Source organism: Tinamus guttatus, unplaced genomic scaffold (assembly GCF_059628265.1).
Source record: "Tinamus guttatus ecotype Peru unplaced genomic scaffold, ASM5962826v1 Tinamus_guttatus_pri_ptg000048l, whole genome shotgun sequence".
Classification (NCBI taxonomy): Eukaryota; Metazoa; Chordata; class Aves; order Tinamiformes; family Tinamidae; genus Tinamus; species Tinamus guttatus.
In genome coordinates this window covers 14514022-14535214 of record NW_028288582.1, presented here as the reverse complement: position 1 = coordinate 14535214, position 21193 = coordinate 14514022, and the positions used below count along the sequence as shown (strand labels likewise).

The 21193-nt window shown below is 37.9% G+C and overlaps 1 protein-coding gene across 2 annotated transcripts in view; it reads right to left on the bottom strand.

Moving 5' to 3' along the window:
- Positions 1–731: 731 nt before the first annotated feature.
- Positions 732–21193, bottom strand: part of GALC (galactosylceramidase) — a 31984-nt gene continuing 11522 nt past the window's right edge. Inside the window, exons 7-17 of one of the 2 annotated variants that reach the window (XM_088539724.1) lie at positions 19001–19128; positions 11828–11983; positions 10799–10923; positions 9399–9526; positions 8879–8968; positions 7656–7745; positions 6375–6519; positions 5658–5838; positions 4022–4185; positions 2259–2335; positions 732–1314 (exon numbers count right to left, since the gene is read on the bottom strand). In XM_088539724.1, the coding sequence (XP_088395850.1) occupies positions 1171–1314; positions 2259–2335; positions 4022–4185; positions 5658–5838; positions 6375–6519; positions 7656–7745; positions 8879–8968; positions 9399–9526; positions 10799–10923; positions 11828–11983; positions 19001–19128 (1428 nt within the window). In that variant the 3' untranslated portion in view covers positions 732–1170. Of the gene's footprint in view, positions 1315–2258; positions 2336–4021; positions 4186–5657; positions 5839–6374; positions 6520–7655; positions 7746–8878; positions 8969–9398; positions 9527–10798; positions 10924–11827; positions 11984–15366; positions 15498–19000; positions 19129–21193 lie in introns of both variants that reach the window. The other variant, XM_088539723.1, reaches the window with a different exon arrangement.

Sequence of the window (21193 nt, the reverse complement as noted above, 5' to 3'; positions counted from 1 at the left end):
ACCAGCAGAAAAACAGCAAAATAAATTCAGAAACCAGCAGAATTTGGTAAAAGGTGATGAAAACCCATTTAAGGGTTCATTATTTTTCATTACAATTTAAGGTATTGTTTTTTCATAGCTTGGAAAACCAAAGAAGTGAGCCACAAAAGAGTGGAATCGCTCTCTCCCCGCCTCCCCTGCGCCGCTTCCTTAGGATCCTCGGATTTGAAGTTTCCTCCAGGCCTTACCTACTGAGGCCTAGAAAAAAATCTGAATAAGGATAGATTGCAAGTTCTTAAGGACAAAGACTTTTATACCTAGGAACAACAAGATTAAACAAAACATACAAATTACATACAGCTGTGCTTTAACTATTTTTTGCTCTAAGGTTAGCTCCATCACAGGTCAAAGATCCATCTATCACCTGCAGCTTTAGGAACAAAAGGCTGATTTTTCACACATTATCTGACATAAATGTAAATGCTCTGCATGTCAGCAGGCACAAGTTGATGACAGAGGTTTATCCTTTACATAGTGCAAAGAAAAACCCAAGGAGTGCAAGTTAAACTTAACTCATTTCAATCCTTTCATTGCAGAAGAGGTAGCTTGAAGTTAAGGCACATCCTGCATTGACTGATCAGTCATAAATTACACTGGAAGAAGTAATCAAATGCACTTGAAGTGCTACATTGCCTAGTCTTCAACTGCAGTGTAGAAAAAAAAAACAAAAAAAGGTACACTGTGTAAAGGAAATTTGAGAACCACTGCCTACAACTACATGGGGCCACAGGCTCATTAGGCTTTACTGGCATTTCATTCTTTGAGAGTGAAAGGCACGGACACAATCATGAAAGTGTTAAAACCACAGCATCCTTCTAAAGCTATGTAAAAAGCCCAGGAAGTTAAGATCTTGCCATTCAAAAATATTTAAATCTCTAATGTGGTCTCCGTCATTACCTTAATCTAAAATATTCCTCTAAAAATTGAAGGGTAAAAACCCCATAACCAGGGGATGGGGTTACAGTCACGTTGACACCTACTCCTCAAGTAAACCTCTAAAATAGTAAGGACAGAATGCTGATTCCCTGCGAACAGATCAATCTCCATATAGCATTAAATTGTCCTCGAAGTTTGAAGTGGCTCTAATCCAGAGCAATGTGAAACCTGGGTTCTCCCAGCACAACCGCCACCTCAGCTGGCTTCAACATGGAAGTTGTCAAACTGGGCAAACTCGAAGGAGCGCGTCCCGATAGCAGCCCAGCCGCTGCTCGGGCTCCCGACGGTGACGTTCTCCCACAGGGGATAACCGTTCAACAGCCCCCAGGCAGAAGTGCCCTGCCAAAAGAAAGGAGAGAAAGTTACCTCTGTAAAACCCAGGGACTAAATGGACTGGCACGGAGCCATTTTGCATGGCACAAGGGTGATTAAATTCAGAACAACGTTAAGTGAACTTTCAATTACACTTCATATATTTTCCATGCAGAGGTGCCTCCAGATCTCCAGAGCCTCTTGGCCATGCGAAATAGAATGGATGCATTCACAGTGAATGTATGAAAGGCTCATTTTCACCCAAAAGCTTTGCAAATTTATTGAAGAATCTAAAAGATAAACTGTTTTTTCCTCTTGCATCTGCATCAGGCCAGCTGTCTTCAGGAGAGCAGCAAAACTAGAGCTACCTGATTGCAGAGTCCTCTGTGGAATGTGACACAGTAGGCATTTATTCTACAGATTTAATCAAAAGTCAAAGGACAAGAGATTTATTTTAGTCACTAACCTAACAGGAAGAAGAAAGGACAGACGAACTTTCAAGTATAACCTTGCCATAAAAACAGTTTCAGTAAAAGTCACTTGATGTATCTTGCTAACATATTCCACTAAACAGCAGTGCAAAAATATTCCAATACTCTCAGCTCGGCAGCACTTAAGTGGCTCCATTTACAAGGGTGGCGGGGGGGTAACATCCCTACAAAAGGCTACTGCAGTAGTTCTCTAACAGTCCTCAGAATGGAGAGAGAAAAAAATCAGGTTAAAATCTTTCATAATGCTAAGTAAGAGATTCAGCTCTATCCCACCTGTTAACAGCTTTCAACTAATCTTTGTGGTTCTTTTCTATACCCTCTCCAGTTTCTCACGATCTCTGTGAAATTACAGCCAGCAAAACTTGTTAAGACATTCTAATATTAGTTTCAAATAACCAATAGAAACATCTTTATTTCAGACAGGGCATTTTGATGCAAACAGATAGCCAGCTGGTGTTCTAGCCACCTGCATCTCCTTACCTGGATGTTGAGAGTTAGCGTGTGCCATGCGTTGGCCCGGACTCCAGACAGTCCTTTCATTAGGATCTCTTTCCCAGCTGCAAAACAAGCTTGAGGTCAGCAAAGTGCCACTGCACACCCTTGCTGTAAGGCTGACAGCTAAGAACCAAGCAGCAGGAGGAAACTAATACTCCATTTTCAGAGGTATTCAGAACCAGCAGCTTATGGGTTTCAACTGCCACATGAGGGGATTATCACACAGACCTGAACTCTGCACTGCCAATGCCACTCCTCTGTTTTGTCAGGAGTGTTTCACCACTGAAATCTGTAAGGGTTAAAAAGCTACTAGGGACTAAAATAAGGGGAGCCCATAATAGGAATATAGTTCCATAATAGGAATATAGTTCCAATAGCCACTGTGACAGAGGCTATTGCTCTGCTTGTTCCACAAGTGTTCTTGTTTATGCATTAGTTCCATTTTAAACAGCTTCTGCTTTCCTGAGTTTGAGACACCACATTAGCAAGTTGCTTAGTCCTAGTCAAAATTTAAGCTGAGCAAAATCAGGTGGAACTGACATCTGGATGGAAGACCTAGGAGGAAAATAAAAAGGCAGCAAACAAGTAGCATCTTCAATTATTCAGTACAGAGCCTGAATATGAAATTAACCATCTTCTAGAAATAAAAACACTGAAAATAGCTGTGAAGAAAATAATCATTTTGCATAACCAGCATCCCAATCTGAAATAATGAGCTGGTTAATCAATTTTCCCTCATTTCAGTAAGGAAAATTACTCGACAGCCTGAGAAAGTAATTGGATAATGTTGCCATGTCCTATTAAAAATAAATATTTGATTCCATCCTTAACGTATGTATATTTTTATACAGCTGAAACTTGAATCGTTTTGGAGTTAGATTACTGTGAAGCTTCCCAGGTTGCAATATTATGCTTAGAGACGATGTGACGCCTTTTCTATTATACCTGCTCACTATTAAGAAGGGAAGAAAAGAAAATTGAAAAAAGGAGAGAGAAATGAAGAATGGTTACCAAATGGAAGAGAATATTGTTAAGGTCCAGCTGTGCAGTGTGAAATGAGTCATTAAATTGTATTTCCAGGAATCACTGGAAGTTATAATTTATACTCATGAAGTGTCAGGAAGAGACATTTATACCAACAAAAGCTGCCACCATTTCAAAGCAAGTTAAAAATGAACTTACAGCCATCGCTCTAGTATACTAAAACATATAGTCTTTCACGTGCCTGCCAAGTGGTGCACAGGTGAACGTATGAGCACCAGCATCACAAGCAGGACATGCTCTGTCCCCACTGAACTGAGCTGAGAGAGCATAAGGCACAACTTGTGGAACAGCAGGCCACTCATCTAAAACAGATTTACCCATCCTGACTTACCCTGCTGAGTGAGATGGGCCACTGCTTTCAAAGGCGTTTTCTTTTTAGGTATAGTATAAGAACCTAACCTTTCTAAAATTGTCGCCACTATGACAGCATATTTACAAAAAGCAAGGTAAGTTACCTGAACTATTAAATAGGTTTTGTCAACACAAAAAACTCCCAAAAGCTGCAGGTGCTTATTGTGTGAGCCAGTGGCCTTCAAGTGTTCCCTCTGCATACAGAGCACATACATTAGAGCACAGCAGGTTAAGTTCACAGTGACAGCAGCTTGCGGTATGAAATCTGCGCTTTTTTAATCTTCAGTTTTCTAGAGTATTTTCAAGGTGAGATGTCCATACATCAGCATGTGCTTTAGTAAACAGCTGCTTACCTAGGTCACCAGTGACTCTGTAGGTGCCATCTGCAAAAACCCAGAAGAAAACCCCCTTGGTGCTGCGAACATATATGCCACCGTTGTCAACTCTTCCTGCAACAAACACCCCTCCATCATGTGGCTGTTCTATGTAGACATCACAAGTGACTGTGAAATTCTCCCTGCAAGCAAAGCATAGGGTTTATCAAGCTAAGAATGGATTTTGAGAAGGCAGATGAGAGAGAGCCTTTCTCTACACAACCACCTCAAAAAGCAACCTTTCTGAGGAAAGCTTTAGCCACCCTAATTGCTACCTGGAGCAGGAGATGTACAGATCTATCCTCACTGATTGCCTGTCTAGACTGGGGTAGTCCTTCACCCAAAAGTTTATAGAGCATCCTCTAAAGAATTCCTCTTCTCAGAGTAACAAAAAATAAGCATCTTGTAAGCAGACAGAGATTGTCTACTTGTTACTCAAAGATCTGCATCTCCAAAGGAAATAAATGAAGTCTGCAATGAGTTAAACTCATAATGTGTTAAACTACTTCCTTAGATGACTACATTAACTCCAAGATTTTAATTCATAACTGCTCAAATTTGATGTTCATTTGTCCAGGGTTTTTAAACACAGGTCAAGTCTTAGGCAATCCAGATGCCTTACCCAAGAAAATTATGAATATAATTTGTACATGAATATCAAAAACAGTAACAAATAGTTATACTAAGTTGAATTCATTTGATTTTCCTGTGCAACAGCAACACTTGAGCACACTTGTAAAGCACCAAGCTGGGCACAGGATAACCATCAAAAAGAATAAAAAAATACACCATCAATCAAGTGGCACCTGGAAAACTTGCACTTTTTTTTTTTTTTTTTTTTTTTTTTTAAAAAGCTGCAGTACAAGGCCCTTACAAAAACTAAAAATGTTCATCTTAGTAATGTGTGAACAAGCTAAAAAACCAGAATCCCAAGTCTGAAGTGATTTGGAATAAAATGGTATTAATATAGATACAACTAGCTGTATGTTCAATAGTTATCAGAACAAAACATTAACAAAGTGGGAGTGCAACTGCAGAGCTTTTCCATGCAGAAATGTAGCTGTGCTTTGTAGTAGGATAGCCAAATTCACAGTTCCAGGGACCACTCACAAGATGGCAGTCTACAAACAAATAACTGAATTAACTACTAAACTATTCCCTTGTATTTCCTTTTCTTACCTTCTTGATACAATGTTAATCAAATCACTATGGAATCAAGCTTCATTTGGACAAGCAAGATCACTTACTGTAATTTAAACCAAATCAATCTTTTGTCCCATTTAAAAACACACTGAAACTCGGTGAACACTGAATTATGACTCTACTTGCTCAACACTAGAAAACGTTACCAATATACATGAGGAAATCTCTATCTTTGAAGGTTTTCAAGACTCATCTAGACAAAGACACAGCTAATCTGTGTCTACTAGCAATAGCCCTGCCTCAAGCTGGGCTCTGGAAGTCCCTTTCAGTCACCACTTCTACATGCCTACAGCCTGAACACAAACACCCTGTGTCCAAGAGGGGTAAGGCTGGGGACATGTGAACCCATCAAAGCCCACACCCATAAGGAAGACATCTTCCTAGGCATCACCAGAAAAGCATGGTTACATACCAATTAAAATTTCCTATGATACTGATGGTTTGATCTGCATCAGAGACCCAAGTGATGGGTCGCTCAACTACCACCTGGCGGAGAGTGAACACATGATCTCCTGGATCAGAAGTGTTTATGAAGTACTCAAATACCCCCGTCTGATCTGCAAAATTTGGAGCTTCGCTGAAAGGTGGATTACCTGTTCAGAGAACAAGAGAGATAAATACAAAAATTTTTCTTCAATCCATCCTGCTTTCAGAAAGTTCCTCTGAAGAGAGTCTCCATTCCTTCGATTCACTTTTATCATAGTACAGACTCCAAAACGATCTGAATTTTGGGAGCTGGGAGGTTCTGTTGGGTTTTGGTTTTTGTTTTGAAGCAGGCCCAAGTTTTTACATATGCATTAAAAAAAAAAAAAAAAAAAAAAAAAAATCAAACGGCCTTTTTCTCTTCCTTACTTCCAAAAGCTACTTCATTACAGTTATCATTCGAATCAAGAAATTTAGAACTGTTGGTGGCCACATGGTTAAGTCACAGTATTAAATGCACCTTCTTGCAAGTGAAGTATGCAGGTGTAAATTGTCAAGAGAAGCAGATATAAATACACAAAAACAAAAATAAATATATTACTTCATGTCTCTACACACACAGATGACAAATACCATAATGGTTGCAGCCTTTCTATCTAGAGACTATGTCTAATTAAAGTTTCTGGACCAGAGAACTCAAACTTACGAATATTGAAGTCATCTTTGTAATTAGAAGGAAAAGGCTGAGATGGTGGTGGGTCTGGGCAAATGCATTTCTTCCCTGTCTTGAGCGTGGTTACAGTGTAGACTTCATCCACGTCTAGATCTAAAGAAAAGCTTCCCCTCCAGACCTGGAATTAAAGAGATCAAGCTGCAAAAGAGATCAAACTACTAAACAATATTTCCAAGTTTCTGAGTTAGAAGAGATTTAAGGCAAAAATCTAATCTTCTTGTCTCAGTGTTTTTTTCCTCCAAGCTATATCCAAACCGTTCCCCCAGCTTCTTTATAACCTTCTTCGGATAAGTTTAGTAGAGCTAATAAAATTGTATTCCAAGGGAGAAATTGAGATGTGCCTTAATTATGTAGTTAAGGCATGAAAGACCAGGACTTTCAGCAAATGGGGAGGAAACACTTGAAGGTGGACAGATCGACTTGTAGGAATGCTCATTTATAGGCAGGATTTAAATAAGTCACAGGCAAGACAATGTTCCTCACTCTTAAAAAGCAAAACGTATCAAAGTCATTAGTAAATAACATGGGAAAGTGCATTTTTACCAAGTTTGTGAAGAACTCTATTTTCACTACTTTGGATAGTGAACACACAGATATAATTTCAAAAGGGGTTCTTTACTCCAGAATATTTCTTCCAAACACACCCAGAAAACATGCAGATCCCAAAGATATGACAAAACATATGCAGAGAGGCTAGAAAGTAGGGAGCTTAATCAGGCCACCAGGTCAGAAAAATACTATAGCTATGATCTTGCAAATCTTCCTGTAGCACCAACTCCAAGGCTAATTCATTCCAGCGTTAACCCTTGGCAGATGAGCATGAACAAGGCTAAACTAGACAAATAATGCCTGGGTCTGCCAGGCTGGCATTTTATTATATTGTTAATGCACAGGTTTAGAATAAGGTAGGGCAGGAAATGAAAAAAGGTAACATCATTAACACATTTGAACCAAGTAATTGATTACTGTCAAACCACATACTTGTTACAAAGCATTGATGCATCAGCCCCTGCACAATTCATATCAGCAGCCTACTCAGCATTTATATTTATGAACACACATAGAAGACCATGAAGCTTCTCTCTGAAGGCACACTCAGAAGGGCCTGATTCAAGTTGCTTGCAATTATTCTGATATATGGGAATGCTACTTTCTATTTTGTAGCTCCATATTCTAAATCAAAGAAAGAATATTTTTCCACTATCAGTTCTTAAAAGCAAGATTACTATGGAGAATTAAAATGGAACCATTTACCTTTACAGGATGGAGTTGCTGGAAGAAAGTAGACTGGGCAGATTCAAAGCCAAGCCTAGAATACCACACCTGAAGGGTTTTCAGCATATACTGCAATGAAACATAATATAATTTTAAGCCCTTTCACATCCACCTTTAGAAATATCCATCCCTTAAGGGTGTCTACATTTCATTAGGTCTACAGATGTCATGGGAAGCCTCCACTCCATTTATCCAGGCAGCCATTACACACGTTAACTTTCTGCAGATGACTTACGTGGATAAGTCTTTGTCCCAACATGCAGCAATACTGCTTACCAAGATAGCAGCCAATGCGATCACACATATACCTTTACTATTAATCAGTGACAGCATCCCTTTAAGACAAACTCTAGACCTACTAACAACAAGCATGAAAGTCTCATGCTAATTTTGCTTTAATGAAACCTAGTTCTTTGCTGCTCATTTTTGCACTGAGTTTATAAATATCCACACTCTTGTGACAGTGCCATATCAACTACATTAGTTACTGATTTTACATAGACAATCCCTGCTATTTCTTTAATTACACAGAACAGTGAACAAGGCAATCTAGAGTCTTAGATAAGCTGTCTGACTTCTCCTAAAGGGAATTGTAGAATCAAATCAAATCCTTTTATTGCTACAGTATACCTTTCCTTCTAAATGAGGAAAAGCTAATGACATCAGAAAACAAATTCCAAATATTTAAACACTCCCAGCTTCTGAGAGCAATTATTCAAAACAGCTACTAATAAAACACACTCAAATTTACTCTATGATGAGTGAATGATGCTCATCATTCACATTTCAGAGAGCAATTCAGTTTAGTGAAACAACAAAACCCAGGAGATACTCAGAATATCTCCTTATGGAATGGAGCAACATGACTTAAAATGTACAAATGATGGCAGATTTTTCCCCTGGAAAGGAGCTGACAGCAACTACAAATATCCCGGCTATGCTAGTCAATCAAACTAAGGGAGAAAGGAAGAGCAACCAGCCTTGAAATAAATCCTGAAGAAAAATCCCAAATGCATTTCTATTCTAGGGATTTATTTTCCTCAGCATACAGATGATTAGACTGCAATAGCTCTACAGATTCAGTTATGACAATACATCTCATGGTAAAAGCAAGAGTAAAATGCTTTAAAATTTGCCAGAGGTGCAATAGCTTCTAGATAGCGACTCACTTAATACATCCAGTCACTGTTGTATCTACTTACAAAAGATCCTTTGAGGTGGAAAGTTGCTCTCTGAGGTGACACATGGAAATGAGGCAGTAGAGGCCTGATACACTGAGAGTGATTATGACTCTGGGGGAAAAAAGTAACAGCAGGAATACACATTTCTGGAATTCACCAGATACCAATGACGACAGCAACAAATAAAACATAAAGAGTTGAAAACTGAACTTATCTATTTCCTTCTATCTTAATGATAACTATCATTATAATAACTTAATAAAGTTATTTAGAATGCTGCTTAAAACAGAGCATAGCTTCCTACCAAGAAGTCATCAAATTAAGGCTAATTTGTGATATAAAGATACAGTGACCACCAGGAACATTTTGATAGCTGCCCATTCAAAGTTTAGAAAAAAAGGACATCTCGTGGACCCAACTAACAAAACTATAACTATTATCAAAAATCTTCACACAAATTGAACTGAGTAAATCCTAAATTATCCATAGCAACATACTCCTTTATCTTTTCTAGTTTGTTGGAGTTGCTGAAGCACATTACCATAGTTTCAATGATAATTGTAAGGTTTCCCAGGCCATCAGTCAGAGCTACAAAGCTGCCACCTCCTTCTAAGTGTCCATCCACTTGTAAATATGACCAGCCTGGTTGAGTAAATTGGGTTGTGTGTGCTGAAATAAGACAAAACAAAAGACAGACTAAGTCTGGATTAAAAAAAAATAATAACTAACATTTATAGTCTAAACTTCTCACGCATGCTTTCAAGCTTCTTATTTTGCTAAGAAAGCAATGAAATTTCCAAAACAAAGGTCACCTATACAAGAAGAAAGATTAAAGAATTATATTTAGGCACAATTTAAAACATGATCTTAATGGCAAAAATAGCAGTTGGAAAATATTAGCAACTATTTAGGTAGGAATAAAAAACACTATCATGGTACTAAGTTCATCCTTTAGATGCAATGTGGATGTTTATCAGTTTCTCTTTCACATGTACACTTCATTTTTACCAAGAAAACGGTTGAGCTAGAGAAAGCATATGAGGAATATGAGGAATAACTAAATATCGTAGTTTTCAGCACATAAGAGAAAGCACTGAAGAGGGGTATGGCAGGCCTGAGCACCACTGAAACAGGAACTCTTCGGTCTCTCTTCTGAAGCCCAGTATGGCTTTTTGTTCTTCACTCCCTTCCTCTCTTCTCTCTCCCCCCACTTCTGCTTTTATTTTTTACATACACAGTATATATACTAATGGAAGAATAAAGATTAGGGACATTTGCCTTGATTCTTCTTGGCAGCATTGCTTTTGCCACCTGCTCTACCTATAGCAAAGACAAAGATTATGGACGGACTCTGCAACTGCCAGTGAAGGCAAGTGCTCACAGGTAGGTGCAGAAGCACTCCCATGCCCCCAGGTACAAGAAAATGCTGCCTTGCACAGGCAGCCTCCAAAGCACACAGAAGTGCCTCCTTCCAGATCCTCAAATGGAGACATGCCAAATGTCTAATTAGGGAAGGAAAAAAAAAAAAACATACAAAAAATAACAAAATAGAAGCAGGCAAAGCACACACACCTTTCCTGACATTTCAGATCCAAATATTTTAACAGTGACAGCTATAAAAGGCAGCAGTTGGTTTATTTGTGCATACACCCCAAGGTCAAGTATTTAGATTACCCCTGCTATTCATTTTCCTCCCTTCTGATAAAGGAGTGTTTTTTTTTTTTTTTTCTCCCCTCCTCTAATTGGTAGAATAGTTTCACAGAGCTTGTTTAACTTGGTATGAAAAAATAATACACACTAAAAGCATTAAATCAATAAAGTACTTAGACCTTTACGCTGTAGTTTAGGTCATTTTTGCAATATATACACCTGTGTGTGTGTGTATATATGCACACACACGCACAGATATACACACATACACACACACACCCTGCTCCTTACCTGTAATCCAGATAGGTGCTTCTACTCTGTAGTGGCCACTCCAGGGTTCTTGTGCTGTCATCAGTCCACATCGACCAAAGGGCAGCTCTTCATAATAGCTAGCCACTAAATTCCATGCAATGGTTCTGGAGAAAATAGGGATTTTGCTTCATTCACCTGGGTAGTGTTACATGGTCACCTCCTCTTCTCTGTTTTCCACCTAATTCTCTCACCAAACACTTTAAATTGAAAATCCATATATATTCTAGAAAGCAAAAAACTGCCTTTTCTTAGTTCATTTCCACCCTAGTTTTTACTATTTACAAGGGAAAAAAGATAAATATACACACACATATATATAAATATATAATCTTTCTTCTGCGCTTTTCCACTACCCTTTCCTCTACGTTAAGAAGAGGAAACAACTACTTTGCCTGGTGAGCTTCCAGCAATTGTAACCATATTAAACAAGCTAACAACTTCAGGTCTTTTGACTCGCCTTCATTTAAATTCTGTAGCTGGGCCTTGGAACCAGATCCATGCACCCCTAAATGTGCAAATACAGCTTTAAGCTGCTGTATTATTTATCTGTTGTGAACTGATGAGTGTAAAAGGTCCATTTTCTAAAGTTGTTCCTACGGATTTATTTACATTCCTACCTGCTGCTTTTCACTGAAGACAGCCATAAACTAAGAAAGACTAAGAATCATATGCATAGCTTAGTTTTAAAGTTATTTCCCTCCATTTCTTTTTCCCTGCACTGTTAGGGTTCTTTTTATGACCATTCTCATTTTAATAAATATCCTCAGATTCTCAAAGACACAAAACTCAGTTGCATCAGCCAAAGGATGCACAGGAACTCAAAAACACACAAGTTTGTGGGACTTCTATCCTGGGCTCAGTACTTTACCACCTTTGCACAGACACTGAGGGCAGACAGAGCTTCCCTTTACCTTTTTCCTTACCATGGCAAAGGGATACATGGTGAAGTACTTTGGACAACTCTGGAGCATGAGGCTGTGAAATTGAGCAACAGCAAATAGCACTTACGAGGTCATGTTTCCATTCACGTAGTTTTGGTTGAGGATCCGAGCCCAACAGCCTGCACCTATTTCATCGTTGAAAGTACTAAAATCTTCTGAAGACCACAGCTTCTTCTGAGTTAATATAGCATTTGGCACTGTTTTTGTTCCAGGATAGTGAGCCCTGCACACAATATTTTTTAAAAAAATAAAGAATACTTGTCATAACAAGAAAAAAATAAACAAATTCTGAAACAAGAAAACTTCCCTTCTCCAAACAGAAAATGGAAAGTAATCATGTGCTTTGGATTATCAAAAACTAAAAATTAATACTACGGATCTTTCTGTTACTAAGTAGTTCATCTCATTTGCATCACTACAAGATTTCCTCCAATGCATGCCAGTGCATAAGTAGACCTAGTTTTAAACATAGTCCTACAGTTTCCTAAAGCAAAGCTCCATCCTAAATTTTAGCTCAAATGCTTTCATCACTGCTGTCTTAAGAAAAACATGCTATACTTTGCACTAAATAAAGCTCTAAATAATTATAAATCAAATGATATATTACAAGCTATTCTTTTAAAACCTTAATCTTGTAAAAATCCTAAGTCATCATCTAAGTAAAGCTGACTAGTTTTGTTCACCTTTTAATTAAGCTGACCTTGGTTGGACTAAAAAAGTTTAAAAGACATCATAAACCTAAATTAAGTGACACTAAAAAGCTCATTTTCTTTGCAAGCCTTTCCTTAGCATGAGAATGCAGATTTTTACAAGTGAAGACCACTGGGCATCCTTAGCTGCAACATGGATTCACTGTGTGTCAAATAAAAAAAAAAAAAAAGTAATTTGCAGAGAACAAGGTCACAATTTTCCCCCCAAACAACACATGGCAAAGCTAAATACACACACAAAAACCAAAACTAACAGCACAGGAAATGAAAGCACACAAGTTTCCTGTACTATTAGCCTGAAATTTAACAAACTTACAAATCTGTAAGCCAGGGACACAGAAAATACCGTATTTTTCTAGGTTAATGGTTTGATTTGACTTCCAGACTGGGCCTTGAGCCCAACAACTATACTAGTGATAGCCTGCAGAAGGACTGTTTTCCACTTCAATGGGTCTTGGAGTACTTCCTCAACAGAATGCCTGTTACAAGAGTAACAAAATATTTTCAAAATAGTAACAATTACCAGATATACTTTTTGTAGTGCTTTTAAGTAAGATTTTTATACAAAAAACTCCCATGTGAAAAAAATCCACTGTTCTTTAGGTTGGGCAAAAGTTTTGTATTTGATAGATATATTAAAGTAATATTAATTTTAACTGTACTTTTGAGCTGTGAATGCTGCTTGGCACTGTTGCCTGCAGTGTACCAATGAGGCACTAAAATCCTTTGTACAGATTCTGTTTTGATGATAGCAATGGACCAAAGGGAAAAAGGGGGAAATCAGGGCAGGAACAAGCAGGGATTTCACTGTTTTTCTTTAATACATCATGGCAAGGTTACAGAAATAAGATTAGCCTATAGAATATCACCATTGCAATGAGCTTTACAGAATAGCACTACAGACAGAAGAACCTCAAGGCTTCGTTCTCAACATTTTTCAGCAATTAATTTTGGTAACTCACATGACCATCTTTCCCATTTATTATCCCCTACAGGCACACAGGAACAAGATCTTTAAAGGGCTAAGAGCACACTACTGCAGGTTCCATAAGCCCATCAAACTATCACTTCACGTCACCTTTTCTTGGGAGGTTCACTTGGGCATAATTTAGCTCTGACCAATTTCTCCAAAAGGCCTAGTTTTCTATAACACTTGCATTCAGCCAAAAATCTCTTCAGAACAGATCTAATTAAGAACAGGGGTGCTTTTATGTACAAACAGTGAATGTTGCCTCTTACTGCTACTCCTAATGTCACTGTCACTCTCTAAACACTTCCTATTTTCTTTTGATTAGCAGCAGAAAGAAGAAATGTGTTTTTTTTTTCCTTCCTCCATTACCTTGAGCAAGAAAAATTTCATCTTTACCTGTACAACAAGCAAAACTGAACTAATTGGTCTACACTGTTACCATTAAGGCAAATTCCAGAGTTGCTCCTTTTTTTTTTTTTTTTTTTTTACTGTAGATGTCTTTTTTTACTGTAGATGGATGCAAGTCCATCCCTGGAAAACACTGTTTAAGAGCTACACTGTCATTTAAATGTGTTCAGAACAACCACAATACTTGTTTATACTTCATTTCACTGGCAAAATTGATGCAGGCAGAATAGCTCTGAAAAGCTTTTTTCAAATATTATATTAAAGGACTTTGACCATGGTCATTCCTAACTGGGTAAGCCTTTATTAGTATTTTCACAACATCTCTTCAGAGCTCATTCTCATTTCCAATACCTTGACAATGAAACCTGGATGCAAATAGCACAAAATAACAGAAAGCTAAACCAAAACCACATTAAACTAATTTCCCATTGAGCTTATCTGATGAGGGTTTACAGATCACAATGACATGGAGTCCAAAATTGATTTTATGTACAGTAATGTAAACTCCTGGCTGTTTGAAATACTTCTGCAGTTAAAAATATATTGGACTAGATCTCTAAAGGTCCTTCCAACCTTAAGGATTCTATGAAAAAGAAAACCCTGAAGAGAAGTGCACCACTGAATGCCCAGTAACCAGCTCATTCTCCACTACAGAGTGTTTCAGCTCCCTGTTAAACCTGAATCACAGCAGGGACTTTCCAGACATCCATGGATTTACCTCTGGCCAGACTGTTCTAAGCACTTTCACCTGTTGATCTATACATGGACCAAGTCTCCACCTGCAAGGAGGTGTTAGGATACTTTTGTTGTTCAGAATGTTCTTCAGGGACAAAATAGGGTTTTTGTTTCTTTTTGTGTACGTGTATGTGCGCGTGCACATGTTGTACACGATCTTAAAAGCCCCAGATGGCCTGTGTTTGGAGGTGAAACTTTTATATACCGACCATGGGTCAGATATGCCAAGACGACTAGAAAAGGTAACTCTGGATGAAGCAGAAACAGATATGTTTGAAGCATCTGATTAGATTAGGCAAGTTTAAGCATCTTAATAATTCAGAATTATTGTGAATAAATGAATAACTAGCAGGTCTTACTCATTTCTGTTCAGCAGATAAATCAATATTCAACCTCAAAATTAGTTTACTACTTTGCCAAATATTACCATTATCTGGCGAAATCCAGAAAAAACAAGTCAGCTTGTTGCTGCCTATTGTCCAAACATACTTCTCCCACCACAACAAAATAGGAACTAAGAAACAAGACATTAGCTTAGTTTAAAAACAAATTAATCAAAAGTGCAGCCAACAGGATTCTTGTCCATGATGGGAGATTTGTGACTACAGGGTCCAAGTCACCACCAGGAAAAAAGCCAATGCGACCTGCTGTGAGTTAGTAAGAAAGATTGTAATGTAAGACTTTTGGTTGCATATTAAAACAGAGAGGTAAAGCTATTTATAAATAAGCAAATAAAGACAAACTGAGAACAAGCCACCAAGAAAGAAAACGAGAGCCCCCTACCCAATGACATCGACCACGCGGTGGAGCTCAGGGTCAAGCAGCAAGGCAAAGGAAATGGGCTCCCACAGTCTATCGCTGGCTACGATCCTCACCTGCTGCAGACCATGCTTATCCAGCGTGTATCTTAACAGCTTTAAAAGAGGAAAGAACAGAGACGGGAGAAAAAAAAAGTTTCAAATATTTATTATTGCAGAAGGCAGTATCTCCTTCGACACCAATTTCGACTTCAACACATTCCAACTTTTTTCCTCCCCATCAACTCCAACAAAAACCCTTACACCAAACAAAAGGCAAACTGTCAAGCACAAGAGACTTCCAGGAAGGACAAGTTATCCATCTACCATAGCAAACCCCAAAGTACATGCATAGCAAAAGGAAAAATGAAAAATATTAGGTTCTCCTCCCCACAAAAAACTACAGATGAAGTTAAACGAAGGCAAAGCGTATCCCATGTCATGCAAGACAGTCTATGTGCAGATCAGCCATTTAGACATTGCAATGCTAACAGCTAAGCTACAAGCAAGGACAATTAAGTATCATGTAGTCTTTATAAAAGCAAAACAAACATTTAATTAAGAATAAAATAGGATTATTTCACCTATTCTCGCAACTGATCAGCTGTTTCAGTTTAGCAATGAAGCAACACAACTGAGACCATTTCTTCCTAATGCAATTAAAGGAAAAAAGAGAACCCAGACACACATATTTTACACCTTACTACTCAGCTATATTTCATTTCAAGTTTCAAAACTGCAAGCTATTTCCCAAGAGACACTTGAAGGCTTTAAGGATCATTCAGACAAATCTAGGGTTACATAAAAGTGACCCTAAAAAAGGCAGTTTCTTAAAATCCACAAGTCCACCCAGAACAAAGAGCAAGCCTCTACACTGCCTGCTGCACTATGTACTTGTAATTCAGCTAACATCAAGTCCCCAAGTAACTTGGAACATTCTGCATACTTCTACACTATGTAATCTTCTCCAATAGGCAATATTAACTACTAACTACAGAAAACAGTACTTTTAAGATCTTTTCTGCATATCAAAATCTGAACTAGTTTGTGTGTGGCAGTTGGGCAGATGTAGTCTCAAATGTCAAGATTTCCTTCTCAAAGTCTTAAAATCCTTGTCCAAAAACCACATCAATACTATATTTATGCTGTATTTCCCTGGTCATTTTAAACTGGACTAAGGTAATATTTGGTTTATAAATGCAGCAGAAAGACCAAGACTAGAGTATTTAAAGATTGAAAGAGGTTCTTGATAGCTAGGAAAAAGCAATTATCACACCTGTCTTCAAGAAGGGAGGACCCGGGATACTATAGGCCAGCCACTAACCTCAGGCCCTGGGAACATCATAGAGCAAGGTTTCCTAGAAGCCATTACCATGAACATAAAGGACAACAGGATAACTGGAAACAACAGCATGAATTTACCATGGCAAATCATGCCTGACAAGCCTCACTGATTCTCTAACACAAGGACTACCTGTGATGTTGTGTACTTAGACTTTGGCAACGTCTTTGGCACGGTCTCCCACCAACGCAGGCAGCAAAGTCCAACCAGGGCCCAATTATTAATGAAGACGTTTTAAGATACATCCCAGAAGAGTAACATTAAGATATACTGTGTAAATACAAAATCAAGACACAGACATGTGAAACAGAAGTGAAGATAATCTTACAGGCAAAATAAAGAAGCATAACATAGCACAGTAACAAGAATTTAAGACGAATTAGGAAAATGGTCAAAGTCACAGATTTGGCAAGCAAGTAGATAAAGGATATCTAAGACGTACAGATAGAGTGAACTTTTAGCAGCTTACTAACTGAAGGACATATGCAGAGCCACTATTATCTTTTTCTAGGTCAACATGAACTCAGCATTGCAGTTGGTATCTTAAAGTTAGCATTAGATAAGATGGTGCATTATTCTCATTTTGCTGTCCTTGTGCTAACCCAAATTTCTTAACTGATAGCAAAACTCCTGCACAAAAAGTTGTCCAACTTCATTTCTTATGATCAGGGTGGGAGGGCGGAAGGGAAGCAGCAATACCTACCCATGTACTTCATTAATGACACTGCAGTCATGAGGCCTGCAGGCTAACTAGCCTACATCTGGTATCTCCATTAATTGATCTTTATAGCATTCAAGTCTTTTATCCCTTTTAATGCGCTTCAAGCATTGGAATTTGTTATTATTCTATTATTCCTGTGACACAGTACAGAACACTGAAGAACACATTCAACACTCCACGTGTTAAAGTGGTCCAACAAATAAAGGATTAAGAACTTGCATTATGTGTTTATTATAATCCCATCTTTTTCAAGAAAGAATCACATGCCAAAAAAAATGAACTCAAACTTTTTTTCAGCTTGCCAGGTTTTATAAATAACTGCCACCATCTTGCAGAGAGACATATCACATGCTCATAGAAATCTCTCTCAAGAGAAATAGTGAATGCCTGATATGTGCTTCTTTACCACATTAGTCAAACCCTAAAAGGTATCCACAATGTATTGTAACTAAAATAGGAATGGCAAGATTTGAAGATTGCCAATTAAATATACACCAACTTTTCCATTTCATTAGCCAATAATCTGCTGTAGGCATTGGCAATTAAATATACACACACAAACACACACACACACCCCTTAATGATGGAAGACAACGTTGAGGCAGCACAGAGCTTATGGCATTTAAGCCCATCTTCTCAGAAGAATGCTTCTCCGTGCACACACGCATTCAGTGCTTTCACTATGCACGTTTCATTAGCACGGAAATCATAACTAAAACAGTTGCTAAAGCACTGTAATTGCTGAGGTGCAAGTCTTGCCTACTCTAGGCAAGTTACATAAATGCAACGATTATAATTTCTTATGAAATTACTTGCTGCACTTTGGCATTGTAATTAGTATTTTCCAAGCAAGCACCTTTAGGTAATTATGTTTATATGCTGGATACATTAAAAAAGCTGTTTCTTAAGAAAAATCTCTGCTTGACTGACCTGCAATGCCTTTTGTACACTTGTTTTAACAAGTACGAGTGCAAAACACACCCTTACAGCTTAATGAGGATAAACATCACACTGGGGATCACAACCACATCCTTATCACAGGAAGATAGGCATGCAGGATAACAAAAATACAAGTGAAGAAATGTAGACATGCTTAGTTCATTTGCACTATGAATGTGCTTTCGTACTTTTAAGAAAGCAGAGATAGGCAAGAAAGCAAGAATAATAGAACAGATATCAAGCCAGCTGACTAAAGAAAGGTAATAACAAAGTGTATTGTGGAACAAGGGAACACGAATCAAGTTACCATTTGCCAGAACTGCAACTCCTAGAGATGTGCTAAAGGTCTCCCAAAATTTGCTAAAATAGAAAGAGGAACTGGAATTTAAGACTTGAAAGAAATGATGAAACATCGGTAAAAAAACTTTGTATGTGCACTGAACAGAAAGGAGAGGGGAGAGCAGGAAAGTCAGTCACCACTAATGTTATGATCACAAATGATGTTTAGGTAGAAAATATGGAATTAGGATACAGAATTTCTGAAAATGGAGGTGAAGAATTGTTTACAAAAATAAAGAAGCAATGTGCAACACTCCTCCCCTCTTCTCCCACACTTACCCAACTACCTGAACAGCATCATTAAGATAGGGATCAACTATCATCTCCTTTGAAATGCTCCAATCTCCATCTGCAGCGATGATGCCAACGTTCCTTAGACCCAGTCTGTCCAAAGACTGTCGAAGCACCTTAGCAATAGACAACACCACTTAAACTACAGCCTTCATCAATGAGACAACATGAAATATAAGATAAGAAACAATTTAAGGAGTAACCGGGAACAAATGTTTTCAGAGAAAAATGATAAGAAAAAAGCATTTTTCAAGGAAAGCCATAACAACAAATTTGTTAACATAAGCATTATTTTAAAATGGCAGGATCATCTGAGATACCACTACACAAAGAAAAGACTTGGATTATTTCTGACACCACACATACCTAAACACAAACACTGCATTCAGTCACTCTCAAAATACTGACTCCATTCTTTGCATTTAAGTAATTCATTGTATATGGCTTTATCTGAAAGTCAATCATGCTACGTTACCCTAATAATGACATTGACTGGAGTGTGGAGACAGACATATCTCCACAAGTGATCCGGAGCAAAAGTTAAGCCTGATCCACCCCCCTCAAAAGCATATAAGAAAATGCAATTGAAGTTTTGAAATAGAGAAGCCCTTGCAAACATGTATGCATGGACACATAAAGAAGATTTTTTCCTAGTCATTTGAAAATTGGTAGAAATTAATTCTTTAAATGATTTCTTCTAATAATGTTCCAGCACTGTGAAGGAGAAAGAGTATTTCTATTTTGATGTAAACTCAAATAGTGACACAAAGCAAAAGTCCAAGCATTGATAACAGGCCTCAAGATTCAGAGCATTAGGGAAAAAAGCAAAAACAAAAAACACTCACAAAACACACACACTATGCATGTGTTTGATGTGACGGAGAACAAAAAGAGATTGTAGAAGATGTACAGATGGAACAACCACACTTCTAAAAACAAATGATTTTTAGAGACAAAATTAACTAACAAAAACCCTAGGGAGCTGAGGTTTCTGAAGCTGTTTCCCACAATATTTTTGTAGCTGAAGTCCAGACTGAATACCCTACCTTACAATGTACTGCAAATAGACAAGTGGCAGTGGTCAATCCACTAAAAAGGAAGAATTTCTAAAGGAAGATTCAGAAAACCTTGTGACAGATATGACACTAATATTTTTCTTCAAGACTGGCGGGAAGTACATCCCTCAAATTTGTGCAGGATCTCAAGCAAGGAAGAATCTGACAAGTTACAAGAATAGCCTGGAATTTATTTGTAAGTGATTTTGACTTGGCACAGCAGAAATGTTCTAATAGATGTAGCTCTGCTCTGTACAAAGCGAGGGATACTCTGCTTCAGCTCTGCTGAAATGATTGAGGATTCTAGTAGTTCCCTAAGGAAAAATAGCACCATCTTACTGCTCAGAGAAGGATGAGCTAAAGAGCGGGTTGCATAAGCAGGGCAGGATTCATAATACACTGATTAACCAGGAAGGACTTTTTACACAGTTAAGACCTCAGCAGAAGCCTGTAGTCTCTCTGTGCAGCTATTTCAGTAACCTTTTGGATTATTTCTAATGGCCCCACATAAGAGAAAATTCAATAACCTATGACCTAAAAAGAAAGGTGGTCAAGACCAGTGTTTAAGAACAAAAGATTGAGAAGAGACACGACAACAATACTCAAATAACTGAATGATTGTTAAGAGAGGAAGATGACCATTAGCTCTCTGAAGAAGCCAGGATCAGGACAAAGTTACACATCCAAAGCTCATAAAGCAAGATTTATAGGTTATACAGTCAGAAAGCAACCTAACCAGAGAGATGGTTCAAGCAAAACAAGTTTAGTCTTGCAGAACTTCTGCCTAGAAAAATAATGTCCAAGACACAGAACTGTAGACACTCACATAAACTCCATAACATATGCAGAAGGGTTCCCACATTCCCCTACCCCATTCTCAAGTCTTTAAAAATATTCTTTACTTTTTAGGGTTAGTCCAAGATGACAGTATTGTAAAAGAAATGATTCAGTTGTTTATAAATTTATTTTTCAAATTTTAGTGTCTCTGTTTTCCTTTAACTTAATAAGAAACAGCACTAGAGCCTTGGTGGACAAAGTAATTCAACTGGCTGTTCTTAGAAGTAAAAATTCCATAAGATAAACAAGAATTCAAGCTAATTATATAATTCATTCAAACATTACAGGC